This window comes from Pelodiscus sinensis, chromosome 9 (genome assembly GCF_052426305.1).
Source record: "Pelodiscus sinensis isolate ZL-2025 chromosome 9, ASM5242630v1, whole genome shotgun sequence".
Taxonomy (NCBI): Eukaryota; Metazoa; Chordata; order Testudines; family Trionychidae; genus Pelodiscus; species Pelodiscus sinensis.
Genome location: NC_143060.1, coordinates 7,959,143 through 7,979,538, shown reverse-complemented (window position 1 = coordinate 7,979,538; position 20,396 = coordinate 7,959,143). Strand labels below are relative to the sequence as shown.

Sequence of the window (20,396 nt, the reverse complement as noted above, 5' to 3'; positions counted from 1 at the left end):
GATAAAATATGGAGAATAGCTTCCTAAACATGATCATGAAATATCTTAGATTAAGAAATTGAACAAGAAGGAAGTAGAGGAAGACATACGGAAAGGAAAGGTAATTTAATGTGTGTATGTGGAGTTAAAAATTTATCTGCACACACTAAATGTTTTAATAATGTTTTGGCTCCAGATTGAATATCCGAGCTCCCCTGTTGATGTTCATACATGGCATCTCAACAGAGACAGGGGACGAGAAGCTATGTCCAGGGTATCTTACGGTAAGTGTTGATTTGTATCTCTAATCTTAGATACTCCTCGTCCATACGGAAGGGTAGACTTTTAACTTATTAAGGTATGTCTACACAGCAGGGCTAAAGTCGAAGTAAACTACTCTCAGTCCTTTTGTGTCATCTGTAAACAGTGTCCCCCAATATCAGGCTGGTGCATTGGTAAAGTACAGCCTGTGCTGGCAAGGAAGCACCTGGTTACAGACACTAACTGATCCTGTTATGGAAGCCTGCAAAAGCACTAGGCCTCGGGAACCCTCACCATCCCAACAACTCCCCTATCCCATTACTCACTTGTAACTATAGCTCTTAAACTCCTGCACCTAGGATATCTGCAACCTTTCCTTTTCCTTCCAGCCAAGGTAAAATACCCTTTCACTCAACCAAGTGTCTGGTTATTGGGCTCCACCAGGGCTAGTGCCTACAATGCCTAGCTGCAGAAGCCCCTATAATGCTTACCTCTTAATTTCAGTGATAGAAATGTAGCTGTGTTAGTCTGGTGTAGCTGAAACAAAATACAGGACTATGTAGCACTCTTAATTTCAGTACATCTGGCATGCTATTGTTAAGCCTACAGGGCTGGTGTACTGGGAAGGCACTATAATTATATATCGTTATGCAAACTGAAAAACACAGTGTTGGCTATGCTTTGCCACTTGATTTATTTAGCTTCTGATCTCTTATTTCCCATATGCACGACACAGATTATTTGCTCTGTTGCTTCCAGTAATCCATGGATTAAAGTTAGAATCCTTTAGTGGAGAGCTCTGTTGAAAACAATCCTTCTCCCATATAGTGTATTCCCACAGATTTGGAGATTCCTTGTCTGTATCAGGTAAAATTAAGGAAGGGAGTACTTTAAAACTTGGCTTAAGTTCTTCAGTATTTGCTGATGCAAGATGATAGCATGAATCAAAGTGAACTTCATTAGTATTTGTGTACTTCTATTTACATTTTATTGTGACTCCTTACTAGTTATATCTTCATTGCAATTCACAGTAAATTAAAGGTATTTTGCACAGTAGAAGGACTGGAGGCTCCAGCTGTAAGCATTGAGATGCAAAGCCTTTCATCTCAGGGTGTAAACAGTAATCTTTAGCAGTTTGATATTATCAGAGCCATATTATTCTGTAATATGAGTTAGTGGTCTCGGGCCAGTCACCAGGGAACTGAAATTTACCTCAGAAAAGAGGTGTCACTTCTAACAGTGACTGGGGGAGAGACACCCTCTGCCTGTGTGGTAGGCTGTACCAGTTACAAGAATCAAACTTCTGAAAAGTACAGATTCCTGGAATCAAATGTTCTAATCCTAGAAATAACGTCTCAGTTCTCTTTCATCCTTTGTGAGATACTAAAAAATGGATGACCTGTCTGCTTTTCTATAGAGGGGATTTTTAGAAGTTTGGTTATTTGGTTGTACCCCCAAATTACACACTAAATTTCATCATTTTGTGTATGCCGAATCAGAGGCAGTTATGGAAAATTTGGATCTACAGATGCTATGACATTTTTAATTAAAGAAGGGTTTTCCCCCGTGCTTTAGAGGGATCAAGGATCCCAAAAATATGGTCTTGTTTAGATGTAACCAAATTTTATCAAAACTTGGAAACTATTCATACCAGTGGAATTTCTGTGCATGTGTCTGTGGGTAGATTGTGTCCCCTTTCTGTTTGTCATCCTCTCTGGGTATCTAAAATTGCACAGAAATACTAAGTATTAGATACTATTAGGTGGACTCACTTTCACTTTGTAGGTACTATCCACCAAACTGGTTCAAGGCATAGCATAGAGTGAGAATAGCTGTCCTGTGGGTACACAATGGATTTATCTTTGGATAGAAATTTGACTTCCTTTGTAAAGTGGCTTGCCAGTAGAAAATACGGTACATATTCTGGTATTGTTTTACTTTATATTGGCTTAAGCAATGAATAATAATATAACTCACGAGCTTCAGGGGGTAGCCGAGTTAGTCTGTTACAGAAAAAAGAACAGCAAGCAAATGGTCTGGTAGCACTTTATATACTAACAAAACATGTAGATGGTATCATGAGCTTTCGTGGGCACAGCCCACTTCTTCAGAGGACCAGAGTTATGATTAGAGGATAAGGAAACTCGAAATAAATAGCATAAGAGGCAGTGTGCACAGTGCATTGTCAGTGGAAAAGATGCTACCACCACTTGTTGAGGATGTTTTAATTGTATTGGCTGGAGAGCTCTCTCCAGTTGGCATAGCTGATCTATGTGAGAGATCTTACAGCAGGCAGCTGCATCTGTACAGCTGTCCACTGTAAGGTCTCTAGTGTAGACAAAATGTGATTGTTGCAATCAAACTTAAAGGTATTGTCAGATGAAGAAATTGAAACTAAAACACCACAGGCCATGCCATTATTTTGAATCATGCAGTGTATAACAGAGAATTGTTTTAGCTACTGTTTGAAAGGTGATTTTTGGGAAAGACTTTTTTTTTAATGCCATAGAGTGCATGTACTTCTAGACCTATACTCTCAAAGTATATTTAAAAATTCTGTTGGGGTGCACTTTTTTCCAGATCCTTCTCTTCTTGGCAGCTATCGACCCAAGTACACTAAAGTAAGTAATGAAAATTAAATTGCATGAACTTTTTCCTATATTTTGGAGTGTTTGGAATGGTAAAGTTTGTAAGATTTCTGTTTCAGGTGCCTGAGTGAAATCAACGATGCATATTGCATCATTGCCTAAATATAGATATTGTTTTAGTATATTATGAAGCGTTCTCAATACATTCTGCATGCACTATAGACATAAACTCATAGTAAATAATCACGTTCTACATTTATAGAATCTAATTGTTATTTACAGTAATGTCACTTTCACTTTACAGTGCTGGGGTGAGTAACGGCACCTTAAAGTGAGTGTGAAATTACATTTACAGCCACTTCAAGAGGATCCTTTATATCAGTATAGCATTGTAAAACAGCAGTGGTGTAAATGACACCTGAGCCTGCAGTGTGCTGTTACTTCAAATGTTTGCCTCTTGTGATTATTCTCAAGTTTTGTCTTTCTTTCCTCAGCTAGCTGCTTTTCCTGCATTCTTGGTTGGGATGCAGGGGTTTGTTTCTCTCACCCACCTGACAGATGTGAGAAATAAGATCCAACTTCTTTGTTTATTCTGTCCTTTTTTCTTAATTTTTGTCTTTCCTGAAATACCATGGACATTTAGCTAGTAGACCATTAATTGTTGTATTTGTGCCCTGTTCGATTTCCTAATGACTGGCAAGAGAGATGATGCAAGGAGGGAGAAAGAAAGTGAATTAAAAGGATAAAACTTTGATACAGGCCATACATTCTTGTCAGCTTCTCAACTTTCACTGTGTAGGAATGCAATTTTATGTGGCATGTAAGTCTAATATATTTTGCTGCCTCTGGATTGTTCCATAGTGTGATAAGTGATAAACTGTACAGAGAACTTCTAACTATGCTTTTATGATGAATGTTTTCATTCTAATCCATTTTTCTCAAATGGGGAAGAAGATATTAGCAGTAGTTGTTGTTTGGAGCACATAGGTGTAACAGATACAGATTAAATTCATCACTCTCCTGATGCCTTTAAGCATTCTTGGCTCAAAAAACAAAACACAACAAAAAACACCAAATAATAATAATAAAAAAAACCCAGAAGAAACTATATCTTTTCTGTAGCCAAAAATTATTGTACAGCTCTGAACTAGATGATGTTAGCATTGTGTAGAATAAGAAGACTGAGAATTATTGGTGTCATGTACCTGTTAACGGGGAAATCAGTGTTACATTTAATAAAGTAGATGATATTTGGAAATGTTGTTTGTATGTGTTTAATCTGAGGATTACCTTTGAATGAGATTCTAATTCTGTAAGAAACATCAGATGCATCTTTTAAAATTGTTAGGTGAAATAGCTTATGGGGACATAATGTTTGGACTCTTCTGGCTTTTATTGTTAATTTAGGTCTTTCATGTGGTGTGACTAGGGTATTAAACTTCCATTAAAGCTCACCTAAAAATACTCTATTGTGTAGTGGAGTGAGATATAAACCTGCCTTTTAGACAGTTTCCTGCCTAGTATGAAGAACTTCAAGAAATTGTATTGAGTTCTTATACATGTGTGGTGTAAAATAACAAAACAAACTCCTCCCATAGGACACAGGGTGCTTTACAAGGCTAGCGGCGTAAAGCTCTAATTGGGGTTATATATGAATAACGCTGTGATGAATCTCTTGGTAAGAATATATGGGGGACATATCAAATCTTACACAGAAATAGCATTTCCAGAGCAAGTGGGCATGGCAAACAAGATGAAACATGGCCTGTTTCCCTAAGCCTACAAGCTAAGCTGGAAAATGTACGCTCTTATCCCACTCACATCTTTGACATGGAGCTATAGGTCCAAGGATTCCCCCTTGTGGGTCTGGAGCAGTATCTAGAGATCAAAGTGTCAATGCAGAATTTGGTCCTAGTTGATGGGGGGTGAGACGCTGGATAAAGAAGGAGCCATACTAGAGGATTATTAACATGGCAAAACTTAAGAAATGCAGCAACCCTTCTGCATTGCTTACACATTTTCTTTATCAGTAATCACTCAAGCGTACAGGGTGTTGCTTTCCATTTTGCAAGCTTAAAGAGAGAACCCATGCAAAATGCACTGTACAGGTCCATATGCAGTTTTTTAAAGGGTCATAATTTGGCCAAATAGAGAAACACTTTCAGTGGAAATCTCTATGGACTCTCTTCTCTAGAAACCTGCAAGGTACTTTTTTCAGCGAGGGCTGTTTCAGATTTTTACCTCTGACTTGTTTCAGCTCTGTAGCCGTTCCAAAAAACGACAAAAATTGTTTTATAATGGGCAAAGTGTCTCTTCCCCACAATCTTGCCTGATAATCCAATAAGGCTGAAGAGTTTTAGCTGAGACTAAAAATGCCCATTCAGAAAGCAATCGTGGAGCATTTCAGCTGGAAAGGTGGAAACTTCAGAAAGATATCAATGACTGAAAACAAGGTTGGGGTGAGAGGAAGAGGATCTAGTATGGAATGCACTCTTACTTATGGGGGTTGCTGTTCTCTCTAAGTTGTGTAGCAGTACAGCTCCACAGGTGATTAATCAGCCCTATCCAGTTAGAGGCTCAGGGCTCCCTCCATGGAGCTGACTGACTGGGTGGAACTGATTAATCACCTATGAAGCTGTGCAGTCTCTGAGCTTAGAGGGAACACTGGTTGCTGTCACTCCCCCTCTAGTGTTATATGCAAGCCTCTGTAAATAACTGTCTTATGTGTATTGCTTAAAATAGGCTAGTCTAATGTTTAACTTTGTTTTACATACAGAAACAAATTGAAGTGTTACATCTCTGCCCCTCATTAGCTTAAGCACAGACATAGCTAAGGTTCTTATTATATATTGTTTGAAGTTGCACTGTTGTTTTTTTCTTTCACAGATCATCAGGTCTCATCATGGGAAAGACTTAGATGGTTCTTCTGACAGCTGTGATGATCACCCGACACTGGGTACTGCTAGTAGGCAATTTCGTTCCACTGGCTCATTAGTACGTTCAGCACCCTCCTCGTTGCAGAAATATCCCTCAAGTCCTGTACTAAACCGTTCTTCTCTTAGAGAAAGGTAAAGGCTTATTTAAATTAAATTTAAATTTTAAATTATTGGAGATTGCCTATCTTCTAGAACTGGAAGGGACCTTGAAAGGTCATTGAGTCCTGTCCCCTGCCTTCACAGCAGGACCAAGTACCATCCCTGACAAATTTTTGCCCCAAATCCCTAAATGGCCTCTGCAAGGATTGAACTCACAACCCTGGGTTTAGCAGGCCAATGCTCAAACCACTGAGCTATCCCTCCCCCCAAAAACAAATTTTTGTTTGTTGTCAGTGAAATTTTGGAATAATTGGCAATTGTGAGTAATGGCATAGTTTGCATAAGAGTAGGTTGACTGTTTGGGTGACACAGACGAAAATGACTGTGGATTTCTTGTTGTTTTATGTAACCATTTGAACGAGCATCAAAGGACTGCATGTCCAAAACAGGGTCTGCTTTAAAGTGCTCTTTATACCTTGGTGAAGGGCATTCCACAAAGCGGGAGTAGTAAATTAATTTTTTGTCAAGGTCCAAATTTCTTGGTCAGTGTCCAAACTCTAGAGGAAATCATTTTAAAAATAACAACTATAATAAGTAAACAAACAGATTTTGGGGTCCATTCCAAAGCACCTAACAGTGTGGTTATGACTCTGTCTACCTATTGACTATTCCTCTGCTAAAGGCTGTGACACTCAAAAAGGCCCAAAATCACTGGACTTTGCTCCAGAGCTTGCTTTTGGAAGAGTCTTCAGTAGCATACAAGTCCAGATGGTTTTCTCCTGTGAAAATACCCTCTACGCCCAGCACAAGTAGTTTGGCAGCTAAATCTTGCTAGATGTCAAAACATAATGCAAAATCTCAAACTGACATAATCCCTTTGTTTGAGACTCCTTTACAGCCGCTGAAATGGGCTTCATCAGCTACAGATCAAAGGTCTTTGGCTGGAACTGAGAAAAGAATGGACGGTCGTGATATTTAGTAATTTCTAGTGTGCTGGGAGGCAAATGGGGCTTTTAGAATGATGCATCGAGTTTGGAAAAAAAACTCACCTTTCACACTGAAATATCAACTAGTATAGATCATCATGAGTGGTCATTCCTGTCCTCAGGTGCTTGTGTGACTCCTGCTAGGTAGGATAGATAGGACACGGGTTCATCTGCTACAAGTCAAAACAGTAAACAACAATCAGGTTTGCTTAAGAACAGACAAGGGTCCATGTGTAGGATCCTTTTTTTCTGTTTCTCTCATTCCCTGAGTACTGGAAAAGTTTGGGCATCTTATTGTTGGGTGATCTTGGTTAATCCACTATGAATCCACTTGACCCATGTATGTGTTGGCTCCTTTGAAGTCTATGGAAGTTTTGCGTTGATTTCAGTGGACTCATGATTTCATCCCAGCTTGTTGGCTTCTAGTTTTGTCCCACGATGATTTATTCTCTCTCTTGCTGAAGTCAAGATCTCCTGCCCCAACAGGATAACACATCCAGACTCCTTTATAGAAATTAGGGTAAAATATCTTAAAATAGTGGAGTCCAGAAAGCCATCCATTAGAAAGAAGAATGATGATTAATAGAACTTTTTAAAAAGTTTAGTCCTCATAGAAGCTGTGACCCATTTTATTTGCCAGTTCAAATTGATTTAGACTTCCTTCAATCTCTGTTGTCAGATCTGTTTCTGGAAACTGCAGATGGTTACCTATCTGCCATTTCTGCTTATGCTGGCCCTACCCTGGTGAAAAGGGGCTCTGTGTTTGTTCTGTGATGAAACAGTTCTTTTAAACGTCATACAAACTTGTACACTCCTGTTCTGGAACCTATTTCTCTTTGGCACTTGAACTTGGTATTAAATAAACTTATGAGAGGGTGTCTGAACTTTTAGGGTCTTGCTCTCTGTATTGCCTCTCAGTGAAGATCTCATATTTTGTCACAGCTAACTTGACCAGGAGGGTTTGAGTTACAGGCCTTGCTAATCTTCTATTGTATTCCACAAAGACCAGTGGCTACTTAAGCTTCACCCCAAATTCTAGACAAATGTATGTTTCACTTTTTGTTTCAATTGCTGGTATTTCTGCCTGTCTCGTTTACAATGCCTCAATAACTATGCCGAGGAGGTGAAATTGAACACCCTGCATGTCAAGAGCGTTGATGTCTACTTAAACAGGACCAATCCATTTCAGAAGTCAGAGAGTTTATGGCCTCAGGAGAAGAATGTGAGAATCACCCACCTGAGCTCAAAAACCTACTATCGAAAGGATAAAAAAATGAATCCATTTGTGTTATAAACCAGTTGTGCTTGAATTCTTAAGGGGTCAATCAATGAGGGTATTGCAAAGTGTGTATATGCAATGTGCCCTTACCTGAAATTTGAAGGGCTGCTGTCTGGAGATCTGTTCATAGCTACAATTGTTATTTTCTTGACACCATATCCAGAGCAAATGATAGTATATAGAGGGAGAAAAGCCTATTGTGAGAGTCTATGGGTTAAGTTTAGAAGTGCAAACAACAACAGTGATGTTGTGGTTGGTGTCTACTATGGGCCACCGAATCAGGTGGATGAGATAGATGAGGCTTTTTTCGGACAACTGAGAGAAGCTTCCAGATCGTAGGCCCTGGTTCTTGTGGGGGACTTTAATCACCCTGACATATTTTGGAAGACCAATATGGCATTACACAGACAATCCAGGAAGTTTTTGGAGAATGTTGAGGATAACTTCTTGGTACAAGTGCTGAAGGATCCGACCAGGGGCTGTGCGCAGCTTCACCTTCTGCTCACAAACAGGGAGGAACTAATAGGGGAAGTAGAGGTGGATGACAACCTGGGAAGCAGTGATCATGAGATGGTAGATTTCAGGATCCTGACCAAAGGAAGAAAAGAGAGTAGTAAAATACACACCTTGGACTTCAGAAAAGCAGATTTTGACTCCCTCAGAGACCTGATGGGCAGAATCCCCTGGGATGCTAACATGAAGGGGAAAGGAGTCCAGGAGAGCTGGCAGTATTTTAAAGAAGCCTTACTGAAGGCACGAAAAGAAACCATCCCGATGCATAAGAAGAGAAGCAAACATGGTAGGAGACTAGATTGGCTTACAGGGGAAATCCTTGGTGAACTTAAGCACAAAAAGGGAGCTTACAAAAAGTGGAAACTTGGACAAATGACCAGGGAGAGCTATAAATGTATAGCTCGAGAATGCTGTGGGGTTATCGGGAAGGCAAAAGCGCAATCTGAATTGCAACTGGTAAAGGATGTGAAGGATAACAAAAAAGGTTTCTACAGGCATGTTAGCAAGAAGAAGGTGATCAGAAAGGCTGTGGGGCCTCTACTGGATGAAAGAGGTAACCTAGTGACAGATTATGTGGGGAAAGCTAAAGTACTCAATGCTTTCTATGCCTCTGTCTTCATGAACAAGGTCAGCTCCCAGACTAATGTGCTAAATGACACAAAATGGGATGAAGATGGACAGCCTTTGGTGGGTAAAGAACAGGTCAGGAACATTTAGAAAAGCTGAATGTACACAAATTCATGGGTCTGGACTTAATGCATCCGAGGGTACTGAGGGAGTTGGTAAATGTCATTGAGGAGCCTTTGGCCATTATCTTTGAAAAGTCGTGGCGATCGAGAGAGATCCTGGATGATTGGAAAAAGGCAAGTGTAGTGCCCATCTTCAAAAAAGGGAAGGAGGACAATCCAGAGAACTATAGGCCAGTCAGTCTTACCTCGGTCCCTAGAAAAATCATGGAAGGGATCCTTAAGTAATCCATTTTGAGGCACTTGGAAGAGGGGAAAGTGATCAAGAATAGTCAGTATGGATTCACAAAGGGCAAGTCATGCCTGACCAATCTGATTAGCTTCTATTGTGAGGTAACTGGCTCTGTAGACATGGTAAAGTCAGTGGATGTGATATACCTTGACTTTAGCAAGGCTTTTGATACGGTCTCCCACAATATTCTTGCCAGCAAGTTAAGGGAATGTGGATTGGATAAATGGACGATAAGATGGATAGAAAGCTGGCTAGAAGGCCAGGCCCAGCGGATAGTGATCAACGACTCAATGTCAGGATGGCAGTCGGTTTCTAGCAGAGTGCCCGAAGGTTTGGTTCTACGACCGGTTTTGTTCAATATCTTTATTAATGACCTGGATGAGGGGATGGGTTGCACCCTCAGCAAGTTTGCCGATGACACTAAGCTAAGGGGAGAGGTAAATAACTCGAGGGCAGAGAGAGGGTCCAGAGTGACTTAGACAAATTGGAGGATTGGGCCACAAGAAATCTGATGAGGTTCAACAACGACAAGTGTAGAGTCCTGCACTTGGGACGGAAGAATCCCAAGCATTGTTACAGGTTTGGGACCAACCAGCTAAGTAGTAGTTCTACAGAAAAGGACCTGGGGATTACAGTGGATGAGAAACTGGATATGAGTCAACAGTGTGCCCTTGTAGCCACGAAGGCTAATTGCATATTAGGTTGCATTAAGAGGAGCATTGCCAGCAGATCCAGAGATGTGATTATTCCCCTTTATTTGGCTCTTGTGAGGCCACTTCTGGAGTCGTGTCCAGTTCTGGGCCCCCCAGTACAAAAAGGATGTGGACGCATTGGCGAGGGTCCAGCAGAGGGCAACCAAAATGATTAGGGGACTGGAGCATATGACCATGAGGAGAGGCTGAGAGAGTTGGGTCTGTTTAATCTGCAGAAGCGAAGAGTGAGGGGGGATTTAATAGCAGCCTTCAATTTCCTGAAGGGAGGTTCGAAAGAGGCTGGAGAAAGGCTGGTCTCAGTAGTGACGGATGGCAGAACAAGAAACAGCGGTCTCAAGTTGCGGTGGGAGAGGTCCAGGTTGTATATTAGGAAAAACTATTTCCCTAGGAGAGTGGTGAAGCATTGGAATGGGTTACCTAGGGAAGTAGTGGAGTCTCCATTCCTAGAGATTTTTAAGTCTCGGCTTGACAAAGCCCTGGCTGGGTTGATTTATTTGGGATTGGTCCTGCCTAGAGCAGGGAGCTGGACTTGATGACCTTCTGGGGTCTCTTCCAGCTCTATGGTTCTATGATTCTATTGAAGGACATTGTTTAAGAGCCACCACCTTAAAAAATGATTGGTTAGTCTCCACATTATTAATTTTAAATGAGTTTACTTATCAGCAAGAGCTCTTGTTCTCAATGTGCTTCTGTACTGTAGCACTACCTCTTATCTGCTTCAGAGCCCAGGATTTCTGGGGATGTAGAGGAACTTGAGGGACCATTAGAAGGTATTTTTACCCTGTCTTCAGAATTTAGCACTCGGAGGAACTGCTCTAAACAATTATGTACTGCCATGGTCTGTGAGACGGGGTGCAGTCACGGAAGACCCCTTGAGGCTGCTTTCTGGTGTGCTGACAAAGCCACTGACATTCGCCGCCTTGTTCTCTGGGGCTTCTCATCACCCTGTCCTGCTAGGCCAAATCTCCTGGTCTCCCCCAACCAAGGCACAGAGCTGAGATCACCTCCTCCTATCCCCCAAAGAGCAATGCAGACACTGAATCACTTCAGCTCTGAGGAGAATGCAGACACAACATCCTGGAAACCGAACCCCAAATAACTCCGTCTTTCACCATGTGAGAGTTTCATATGTTGAAAGCCCATTCAGGCAAGCCCCCTTTAACACTGAAAGGAGGATGTACACCTTGATTGCTTCTCTGGGTGACAGTTATATACACTGGGTTTGATAGTATATAAAAGTAATTTTATTAAGTACAAACAATAGGATTTAAGTGATTACAAGTGAAAACAGAGCCAAGTAAATTACAAATTAAAAATAACAAAACAAACTCATAGCTAGTTCTAACACATGAAAGGGAAATGGGAACTTACCCTAAAACTGTTTTTATTTTGGCTAAACACCCAAGCCAGGAAAGCTTTTTTTCTCCAGAGTCTCTAGTTACTCTCTTGAGTGTGTTATGCCAGCCAAAGACAAAGGGAATGATAGCTTTCCAGTTTAAATATGATAGCTTTCCAGTTCTTTTGGGTGTGAATTGCTTGCTTCTTTCCCTCCCCCCGATAATTACTTAGTTAAACTGATATACTAGTATAAGTTTGTTTGGTCACATGGTTTTTCCAGGACCAACCAGTCCTCACAATTAAGAGACAAAACCAGGCTGTTTACAGGTAATTAAGTTGATCACCCACTGATCCAGGTTGTCAGAGCATTGGAAAAACCCTTAATGGCTTTTGTTTGCACATTGAAAACCATAAAAAATTCCATACCCCATATTTCTAACTTCACATACAAGAATGATACGCCAAAATAAGATATACAGATCCAGCAGATTGTGACATTATAATTGATAGGTTACATAGACATTTTGTCCAAATTATCTTTGAGTTATGCATATTTTATACTATTTCATACTGTATGGGGGTAGGGTCCATCAGTCTGACTCTTAGTACTTGTCTTCACTTTTAAAAACATTTCTTTAAGTTATTTCTTCACAGTTAAAGCAGCAAAATCTCCGTAGAGTGGAAGCAGCTGTATAACTATAAAGGTGCTTATTCCAGAATTGCTTCTTGAGATTTGGAAACTGAAAAAAGCTATGTGCTATAAACCATACAGCTTTTACTGGTATAGCTAAATCGAAAATAGGGCTTTTACTACCATAATCATGTCTGTGGAAAAAAATGCATCCTTTACTTACTTAATTATGCTTGTAAAACTTTTTATAGGTAGTCCAACCCTTGCAGCATGTCTGTGTGTTGGCAATATATGCGGAGAACAAGTTACTGTTAGTAAGCAGCTACTTCCTATCCTTTAACTGGAAATAAAATTACTTGTAATGCTGTCACGTTATTGATTTATAATAGGAAACTGCAGATTGTTGTTGCACACACTGTTGTGTGTTTGCCCCAAATTCTCTGCAAAGTGGACCAAGTGAGGTGTCTAATGAAAGCTTATGCTCTGCTGGTTCTATGTATGCTATTCATATACTTGTATGACTTTTATATGTAAAGTTATGAATTTGGGCTCTCTTATTTTAAATGTTCTCTGTCTGGGACATAGCAATAAGCCTGGACCACCTATTGTGGGGAGTGGTTATTCAGTGGATAGCTGTGCTGAATAGCAATGCTGCCTGGACAATGGCTCTCAAGTGTTTCTAATAAACACCTGAGGAATGCAATGTGGCTGGGAACCTGCAGGCACACCATAGCTTTTTGCCTAAGGAGATATGGACAGGTCACTTGGTCATGTGATCAGCTCCAGTTTGGGAGGTACCATCACTCAGGAGAACAATGGATTTCCCTCTGCATGGGCAAGATAATAAAAGGAGCCTAAGGGCGCCTTCATCTTTTGTCTCCAATCCTGCTCTTTACTCCAGAAAGCATCCTTGCTAAGGACAGAGGGCTGGAAAGGATTTGTTGACCAATCCTAATGTAGGATGTACATCAGAGATTTTTAAGCTAGCACTCTGTTACATCTGTTCTAAGAGCCTGCGTCAAGAACTTGGTGATTGATGTATGTAATGTGTTTTCTTTAACAGTCTTACTCTCTGCCTTTTCGTTCTTTATTAATAAGCCTTTAGATTTTAGATTCTAAAGAAATAGCACAGCATGCTCTTTTGGGTGAGATCTGAGGTATAAACTGACCTGAGACTGTGGCCTGTCCTTTGCGACTGGGGGAACCTGTTTGGAGTTGGTGAGATTGATTTTCACAACCTTTCATCTGTGCGAGTGGTGCTGGTTGTGGCACAGATGAAGGGGCGGGGGATTTGTTTGTGCGACTTCTTGCTGGCCAGATTGGCAGCTGGAGAGCTGTGTGTGACTGGTATGGTTTGGTACTTTACAGAAGGGAACCCCAGTCTTGGGCTGCAGGTAGCCCTGGTTTTAAGCAATTTTCCCCGATTTGACCCTCACAGCAGAGCCCCCATACAACCTGATATATTACAGTTGCTACATATCCATGTTATATCCATTTTAGAACTAAGTGTACCTGTATTTGGTTTTCTGGATGATCTCTCATGTTACATGGGTAGTTCCTGAAAGATTCTTTTAGCTGCTTGTATGGTTATATTTATCTAAGGAGTTATTTTTTTCTCCCTTTTTCTGTCTTCAGTTGTGCTCTCCAATTGTGAATCTGCTACTATAGTACTTTATTGATTTCTGTCTTGTGATAGTTTGTCCTTGTATGTAGTTTCTTCTCAGCAAGAAGTCTCTGCCTTGAAGTTGATAAATTCTTCATGGAGGCCACATGCACACAATTACACACACTGTTGGGAGGCTTACTGATGGGGAAGGGGTTATATGCACTGCAAATGTTTTCTAGTAAGCTTTTGCATTAACTCTGCTAACCAAGATGGTGTAGGATTTCTTGCTCATATGTGATATTAGCAAAAGAATTATGGGACTGTCTGACATTTAGAAAACACCTATTTATTATAAAGTTGAGGGTTTTAAATTGATAGTTAAACAGTATAGACACATATATTTGAATTACTAATAGTCTGTCCCATCCTAATGGATGTTTGAGAATTATACATCCGGACTTGGGTTCCTCACTCCTCCCCCCCGACACTAAGGTAAATGTTTTCTGTTTGTGTGACTTGAAAAAAAAACCTTACCTCATAAAAGAAAATAAATGCCTTTAGTCACGTTCCAAGGGAAAATAGTTTTGCACCTAGACATAGCATCTTCTAAATGAATGATGAGAACGTCTCTGATCTGGCTTTTTTCTAGGTCACTGAGCTATACTTCCAAAGTGTTTATACAATCTATTGGAATCAATAAACAATTTAAACTGATGTAACTGCAGAATGTTTGCAAGTCCCCAGGAAAATTGGAAGTATGACAAAATACAGCCGTAGAAGTTTATCAGGGCAAACAGCCATTGAAATGAAATGACTTTTCCACCAACGTAGCAATAGAATACTGACACTTTAATCACATAAATAAGTAGCTAGTGGTTTTTAAAATACATTATTAGTTTCAGGCAAATGAAATTCCTTTATTTATAGTTTAAGAAGCTTTGCTCTGAAACCATTTTATAAAATCTGTCCAATAGGAGTTATCGCATCATTAAATTGTTTAAATTTTGATTATGGGTGTTACATTTTCTGGCATAATTTTATTTTAGGATGAGTTTTGATTGGTGTAAATATTAATATTATGACTTAAAATGTGGATTAGGCTTTGTAGTTATTACTAAAATTAGACAGTAAAGATACTGGCAAAACTAATTAAAAAGGAGCTGATACTGTTTTTAATCATACTTAAGGTTTTGATTTTTGTAAATTAAGTTCAGGGTTATGTGATCAACAAACATTTCTTATACCACAGTGCACACTAGTGGATTGTTCAGTAATGCCACTGAAAATGCCTATAGTTTTTTACTAAATACTTAGCCTTCTCCTGTGGCACATGGTTTTTCTGATAAGAATAGCATATGACTTCTAAAGGATATTTGCAAACGCAAAATCAATAACAGTGCTTTGAAATACTCCAAATGAACATTAGCTACTTTATTTCCTGGGTTTTTTTTAAAGCAAATTCTATAAACTGCAGCAATATGTCTGACTGTCTTTCCAATATGAAACAACACAAGGAAATCTGACAAAATGAAAATAAATGAGGCAAAGTGCCACACTGTCATGGACCACATTTCATTTGTGAAAATAAGAACTGGCACACTTGAATTGCTTGTAAATCTACATTTCTATGTGCACAAGTTCAGCAGCAGTTTCCCTTGTGCTAAGGTTTGGAATTAGTGACTACAAGTAGATGGAAGATCACATTACTAACCTTGCTCTTTTTTCTTGATTTTTAATTTTCTCTTACCTGATCTAGTTCATTCTAAATCAGAGCATTTCTGCAGAGCTGCAGCTTTCTAGCAATTTACTGCATACCAATTATATGTATTCAGTGTAATTTTGTACATCAGACTTAGTTCAGTGATATGAGAAAATGCAGAATCCAGCCTTCTCACTCATAATATCTTTCATGATGAGTCAATTAAAAGAAGTCAACAGACCACTTGGCCTTTTTCTAAGAATGGTGAATTGAAATCTGTTACTCTGACAAGATTTGTTTTATTCTCAGGATCTGGAGAACAATAGAATAATTTGAACTATTCATACATGCTGCTAGGTTCTAAATTAACTGTAATGCTTCCAGAAAAAGATATTTTTGGCTTAATGAAAAAAGGGTCTCCTCAGTGATGGTCAAAAAGCAAACACAATCTTAAATTATATAAGGAATCTAAAAATATTCTGCTCTATAAATCAGTGATAACCCTCACTTGGGTGACTGTGTCAATTCTATGTAGCCTTTCTCCAATGAGAGATCGTTAAAACAGGAGAGGTGCAAAAATGGATGACAGGTGAATAGATACTTGGAAATATCCTGTAGGAGGATAGACTGAAAAGATTGGGGCTGTTTACAGGGAAGACCTTGAGGCATACCCAATAATGAATAATTTAGAATAGATCAAATGGATAAAGGAAAATGAAGGAAAGGGTAGAAATACCCTGCCCGTATTTGAAGTTGCTCAGTTAGATGTTGGTGGTTCTCTGACACACAAGAATTTAGATGACATTGAATCCTTTGAGTCACCATCTTTCTTCCTTATTGGGGGTTGGTGACTTTTTTATAGTTTTCTTTGAAAACTCATGATAATACACACCAGGCTGTTGTTCTGATTGGCATTTCTGAGGTCTATTAATATCTGGTCCATGTGCAGTGGTTTTGGGCTTTTCCTTGGTCATCTTCTGTCCACAACCATTCAAAAACCATCCTAGTGATACAGCTGTCTGATCTCTGCTTGATATTCCTGGCCAACTTGTCTGTTGGGGCAAGCCACATTAGGCCCTTATGACCTTATTTTGTTTCCTGCCATAAAATGTCCAACCAGTTGGCCATTTCAGTATCTTAATTTCTGAGATGGAGAGCATACTGTTTTCCTTTCTTGTAGCTGGCCACGTTTCTGTTCCATATGTTAATGTGGATCAAAGTGCAATTTCAGATACTCTGTCTTTTAGCATTATTGAGGTCAAGTCTTGCTACTTGTATCACACAGTGTTAAGTTAGTGCCACACATCACTCAGGAGGGAATCATTATCCTAAAAATGACCATAGTTGGTCAGACCAGTTGTCTATCTGACTCCTTGTCTGTCTTCCAAAAGTGACCAATGCCAAGTGTTTGAGGGAATGAACAAAACAGGAAATTATTGGATGTTGCACCCCCTTTTTTCCACTCCCAGTTTCTGGCAGTCAGAGGCTTAAGGACTCCAAGATCATGGGGTTGTCTCCATGACTATCTTGGCTAATAGCCATGAATGGACCTGTCTTCCAGAAACATTCATTCTTTTTTGAACCCTATTATAGTTTTAGCCTTCAAAACATCCCTGACAGTCAGTTCCCCCAGTTGTCATAGCCTCAGTCTTACCAATGTTCACCTGAAATCCAAATACTTGTAGTTTGAAATCCAAACTATGCTGTCACAGTTCAAAGTCAGCTTGCAGAATCTGTCTTTCTCGCTTCTCACTAAGTCATCAGCAAACAGCAGGTTGCAAGGTGCTTTTCATTGTATCGTCTCACGTCCATGTTTAAAAATTCTAGTGCCCTTATTTGTCAGGGGATGGTTCTGTGTTGCCAATGGGAGCTGTTGTGGTGGAGCTCATGGCAGGGGCAGTGCCTGAAGGAGCTCACCTCCATCCGTCCCCCTAGGATCTGTAGGGACATGCTGGCTGATTCTGAGATAAGTGCTACCTGGCACCACAGACCCCTGCCCCAGCTGTGAGCCCCAAACTGCTCCAATAGTGGCCAATGCACCTGGCCCGTGGGCTGCCTGATCGGCTTGGACAGCCCTGGAGCCAGCTGTCCTGCCACTACAGAAGTCATGGAGGTCATGGAAACTCATGGAATCAGTCTTCCATGGCAGACACGCAGCCTTACATATAAAGAGCATAAATCAATGCACAGCAAATATGGACAATCCTTGCACATAATTGAAATTGTGGCTGCATTTTCCCAGTGCACCTTTTGAAAGGTTTCTTTAGCCTAGTGATTCTCAGACTGAGTCTCAGAACCACAAGTGACTCTTTAATGTGTCTCTTGCGGCTTTTTCCCGCACTTGATAGTGAAACGCTGATTATTAATTATTAACCGATCTAAGTTACTATCCAATCTGGATGCTTTTGCTGGGTTGTACAGGTTGCACCACCCTGGTCCAGCACCTTCAGGACCTGACCGTTCTCAATCGAGGGATTTTACCAGACCAGGGAAGGTTCTCTGATGACCCTCCTGCTGGTGGCGCAGCTGGGGATCCCTGGGGATCTCCAGCCCCCGGTGGCTCGGCTGCTGCCATTGCAGCTGGGGATCCCTAGAGCCGGGGCTTTGCAGCCACCACCAGCCCAGCCCTGGGGATCCCCAGCTGCTGATCCCGCTCCTGAAGGTCTAGCCAGAGATGCCCAGCTCCACAGATCTCCAGCCACTGACAGCCCGGCTGTTGCTGGTGCAGCCAGAGTCTCTGGCCTTGAGGATCCTCAGCCTCCGCCAACCCATCCCCAGTCACCGGACCACTGCTGCCAGGCTGGCTGGGGATCCCGAGACTGGGGCTCCCGAGCATCTGGTGGTCGAGGGCCAGGTTTGTGTGGTCCACAGATGTGCTGGATTTGAGGGGTTGAACCTGTAGTTGATAAAATAATAATACTGATCTGTCATATTGCTGTGACAATAACATAGGTACACAGTTAAGTATAAGTATTTCTCCTGGTGTACACGTTAAATATTAATATATAGCAAATGAAACCATGAATTCACACTACTGTGGCTCTTTTGGTTAATGTTGGTTGCTAATCTCCTAAACCACTGAGCAACCAGAGGAACAAGAGAGGATTGAACCTTAACCGTCTATACATTCCAAATCATTTGCGTTTCTTGATTTAAGTAAACTTCACAGCAAAAAGTGTGGGCCATCTTTAAACTAAAAATCTTTCTTTGATTTTCTCTCTCTCCCTTCCCCCCCCCCCTTCTTATAGGTTCAACTCTGGTTGGTCTACCCCTGCAAATGGCGAAGAGATCCATAAACGAGTGAAAAACATTTTAAGGACACACAGTGCTAGGCAAATGCTAACATTTGTAAGTTTTATGTTTACAAGCTAAAACATTTATTGCCACTAAATGTTTAAGGAAGAAAATTGTGCCTCCTACAGATTTGTTGTAATAGAAAGGTTCCTTTTCTGTACAAGTGATGGACTTGGTAGGCGGCTCTGGAATCTGGATTCTGCACATCGCTGAGCTATTTCAAGTGCAATGTGGCAGGCATTATGCAGCCTTTACGGACAGGGCTTGTGTTAACTCCCTCACAGAGCATCAAGGGATAGTGACTTTTTGTTACATTTCTGTGTCTTCCTCCAATTTAGAATAAGCTTGGTATAGATTTGTTATGTAGCTTCAGAAAGGTAAGGGCTTAATTCCCAAATGCCTGAGCGCCACCCAACTGGTGATGCTGTACTCAGTGTTGTTCAGATATCTTTGTTTCTCAGATGCATGTTACTTTCTCTTCATTCATTCATCTTCCTGTGAATGAAAGAGGAAGAGAGTGCTCTTTTCATGAATAAGATTATGCCCTAGACCAGTGTATTCCATTCCATTAAAACTTAGGGCTATTTGTAATCAGATAAGTGAACTCATCTCTTGGCATGTCTGAGTTCTAGAAACACGGGCCAAGATTTTTAAAAATGTTAAGCTTTTACATCCATAAAAGCAATTCTGCTCTGGAAAGTGATTCAGTAAAACTGGCACTGAGATTCCATTTTTGTGCCTTGGTGACTCTGTGGGTCTAATCAGTGTACAAGTAAAAAGGTTTTATTTGAAATTTGAGTTGCCTACCTCAACCTAGAATCTGAAAGTCAGTGTCTGTGTTCATTCTAACTCATGGTCCCCTACCAATAATTTTGTAGTTGAAATGCAATTAACGGTGCTACTGATCTGTAAGCTAGCCTGGAATCCAAGTCACTAGAGGTAACTAGTAAAAAATGTTCGTGAAACTCAATTGGAGCAGATCTACTCAGAACAGGTCTACACTTGCTCTTGATTGACCACACTTTTGTCATTCATGGGTACTTAAACCTTTCTTCCCCATGAATGATGACGTTTTGCGGTGGTAAGTGTAAATGTGAAAGCTTCTTTGCCAGCAAGAGTGCTCTCCTGCTGACAAAGAGAAAGATGCTTCGAAAAGGCATGGAAGTATTGTGTCAACATAGGCTTGTCGCTAAAAGCTGTGTAGTGTACACATACCCACAGTAGTGATAATACTTAGAGTTTTCATCCATGGAACTTAAAGATTTATGAAAGAGAGCTAGTATTAGAAATGGGGAACCTGAGGTACAGAGATGTGAAATGGCTTGCTAAGGTTACCCAATAAGTAAGCTGTGAATAGAAACTGGGCTCTTGATTTATAGTGCTACTCCATCCAGAAACAGAGGGAGTTTCTTTTTCATAACCCGCTTCAGTGTAGAATTGTGCTTAAAAAAATCAAATCTGTGTAGCCAGAAATCTCGGAACCTATTTCATGACGT

General features: G+C 40.5%; 1 protein-coding gene across 2 annotated transcripts in view; it reads left to right on the top strand.

The window, feature by feature from the left end:
- SPATA6 (spermatogenesis associated 6) overlaps positions 1-20,396 on the top strand; it is a 60,610-nt gene that overhangs the window by 29,932 nt on the left and 10,282 nt on the right. For both annotated transcript variants that reach the window (XR_016350236.1, XM_075935945.2), the window contains exons 8-11: positions 176-263; positions 2,821-2,861; positions 5,715-5,896; positions 18,855-18,954. Coding sequence is in view for 1 of the 2 variants with exons in the window: in XM_075935945.2 (XP_075792060.1) it covers positions 176-263; positions 2,821-2,861; positions 5,715-5,896; positions 18,855-18,954 (411 nt within the window). In the remaining variant the exon portion in view is untranslated. The remainder of the gene's footprint in view (positions 1-175; positions 264-2,820; positions 2,862-5,714; positions 5,897-18,854; positions 18,955-20,396) is intronic.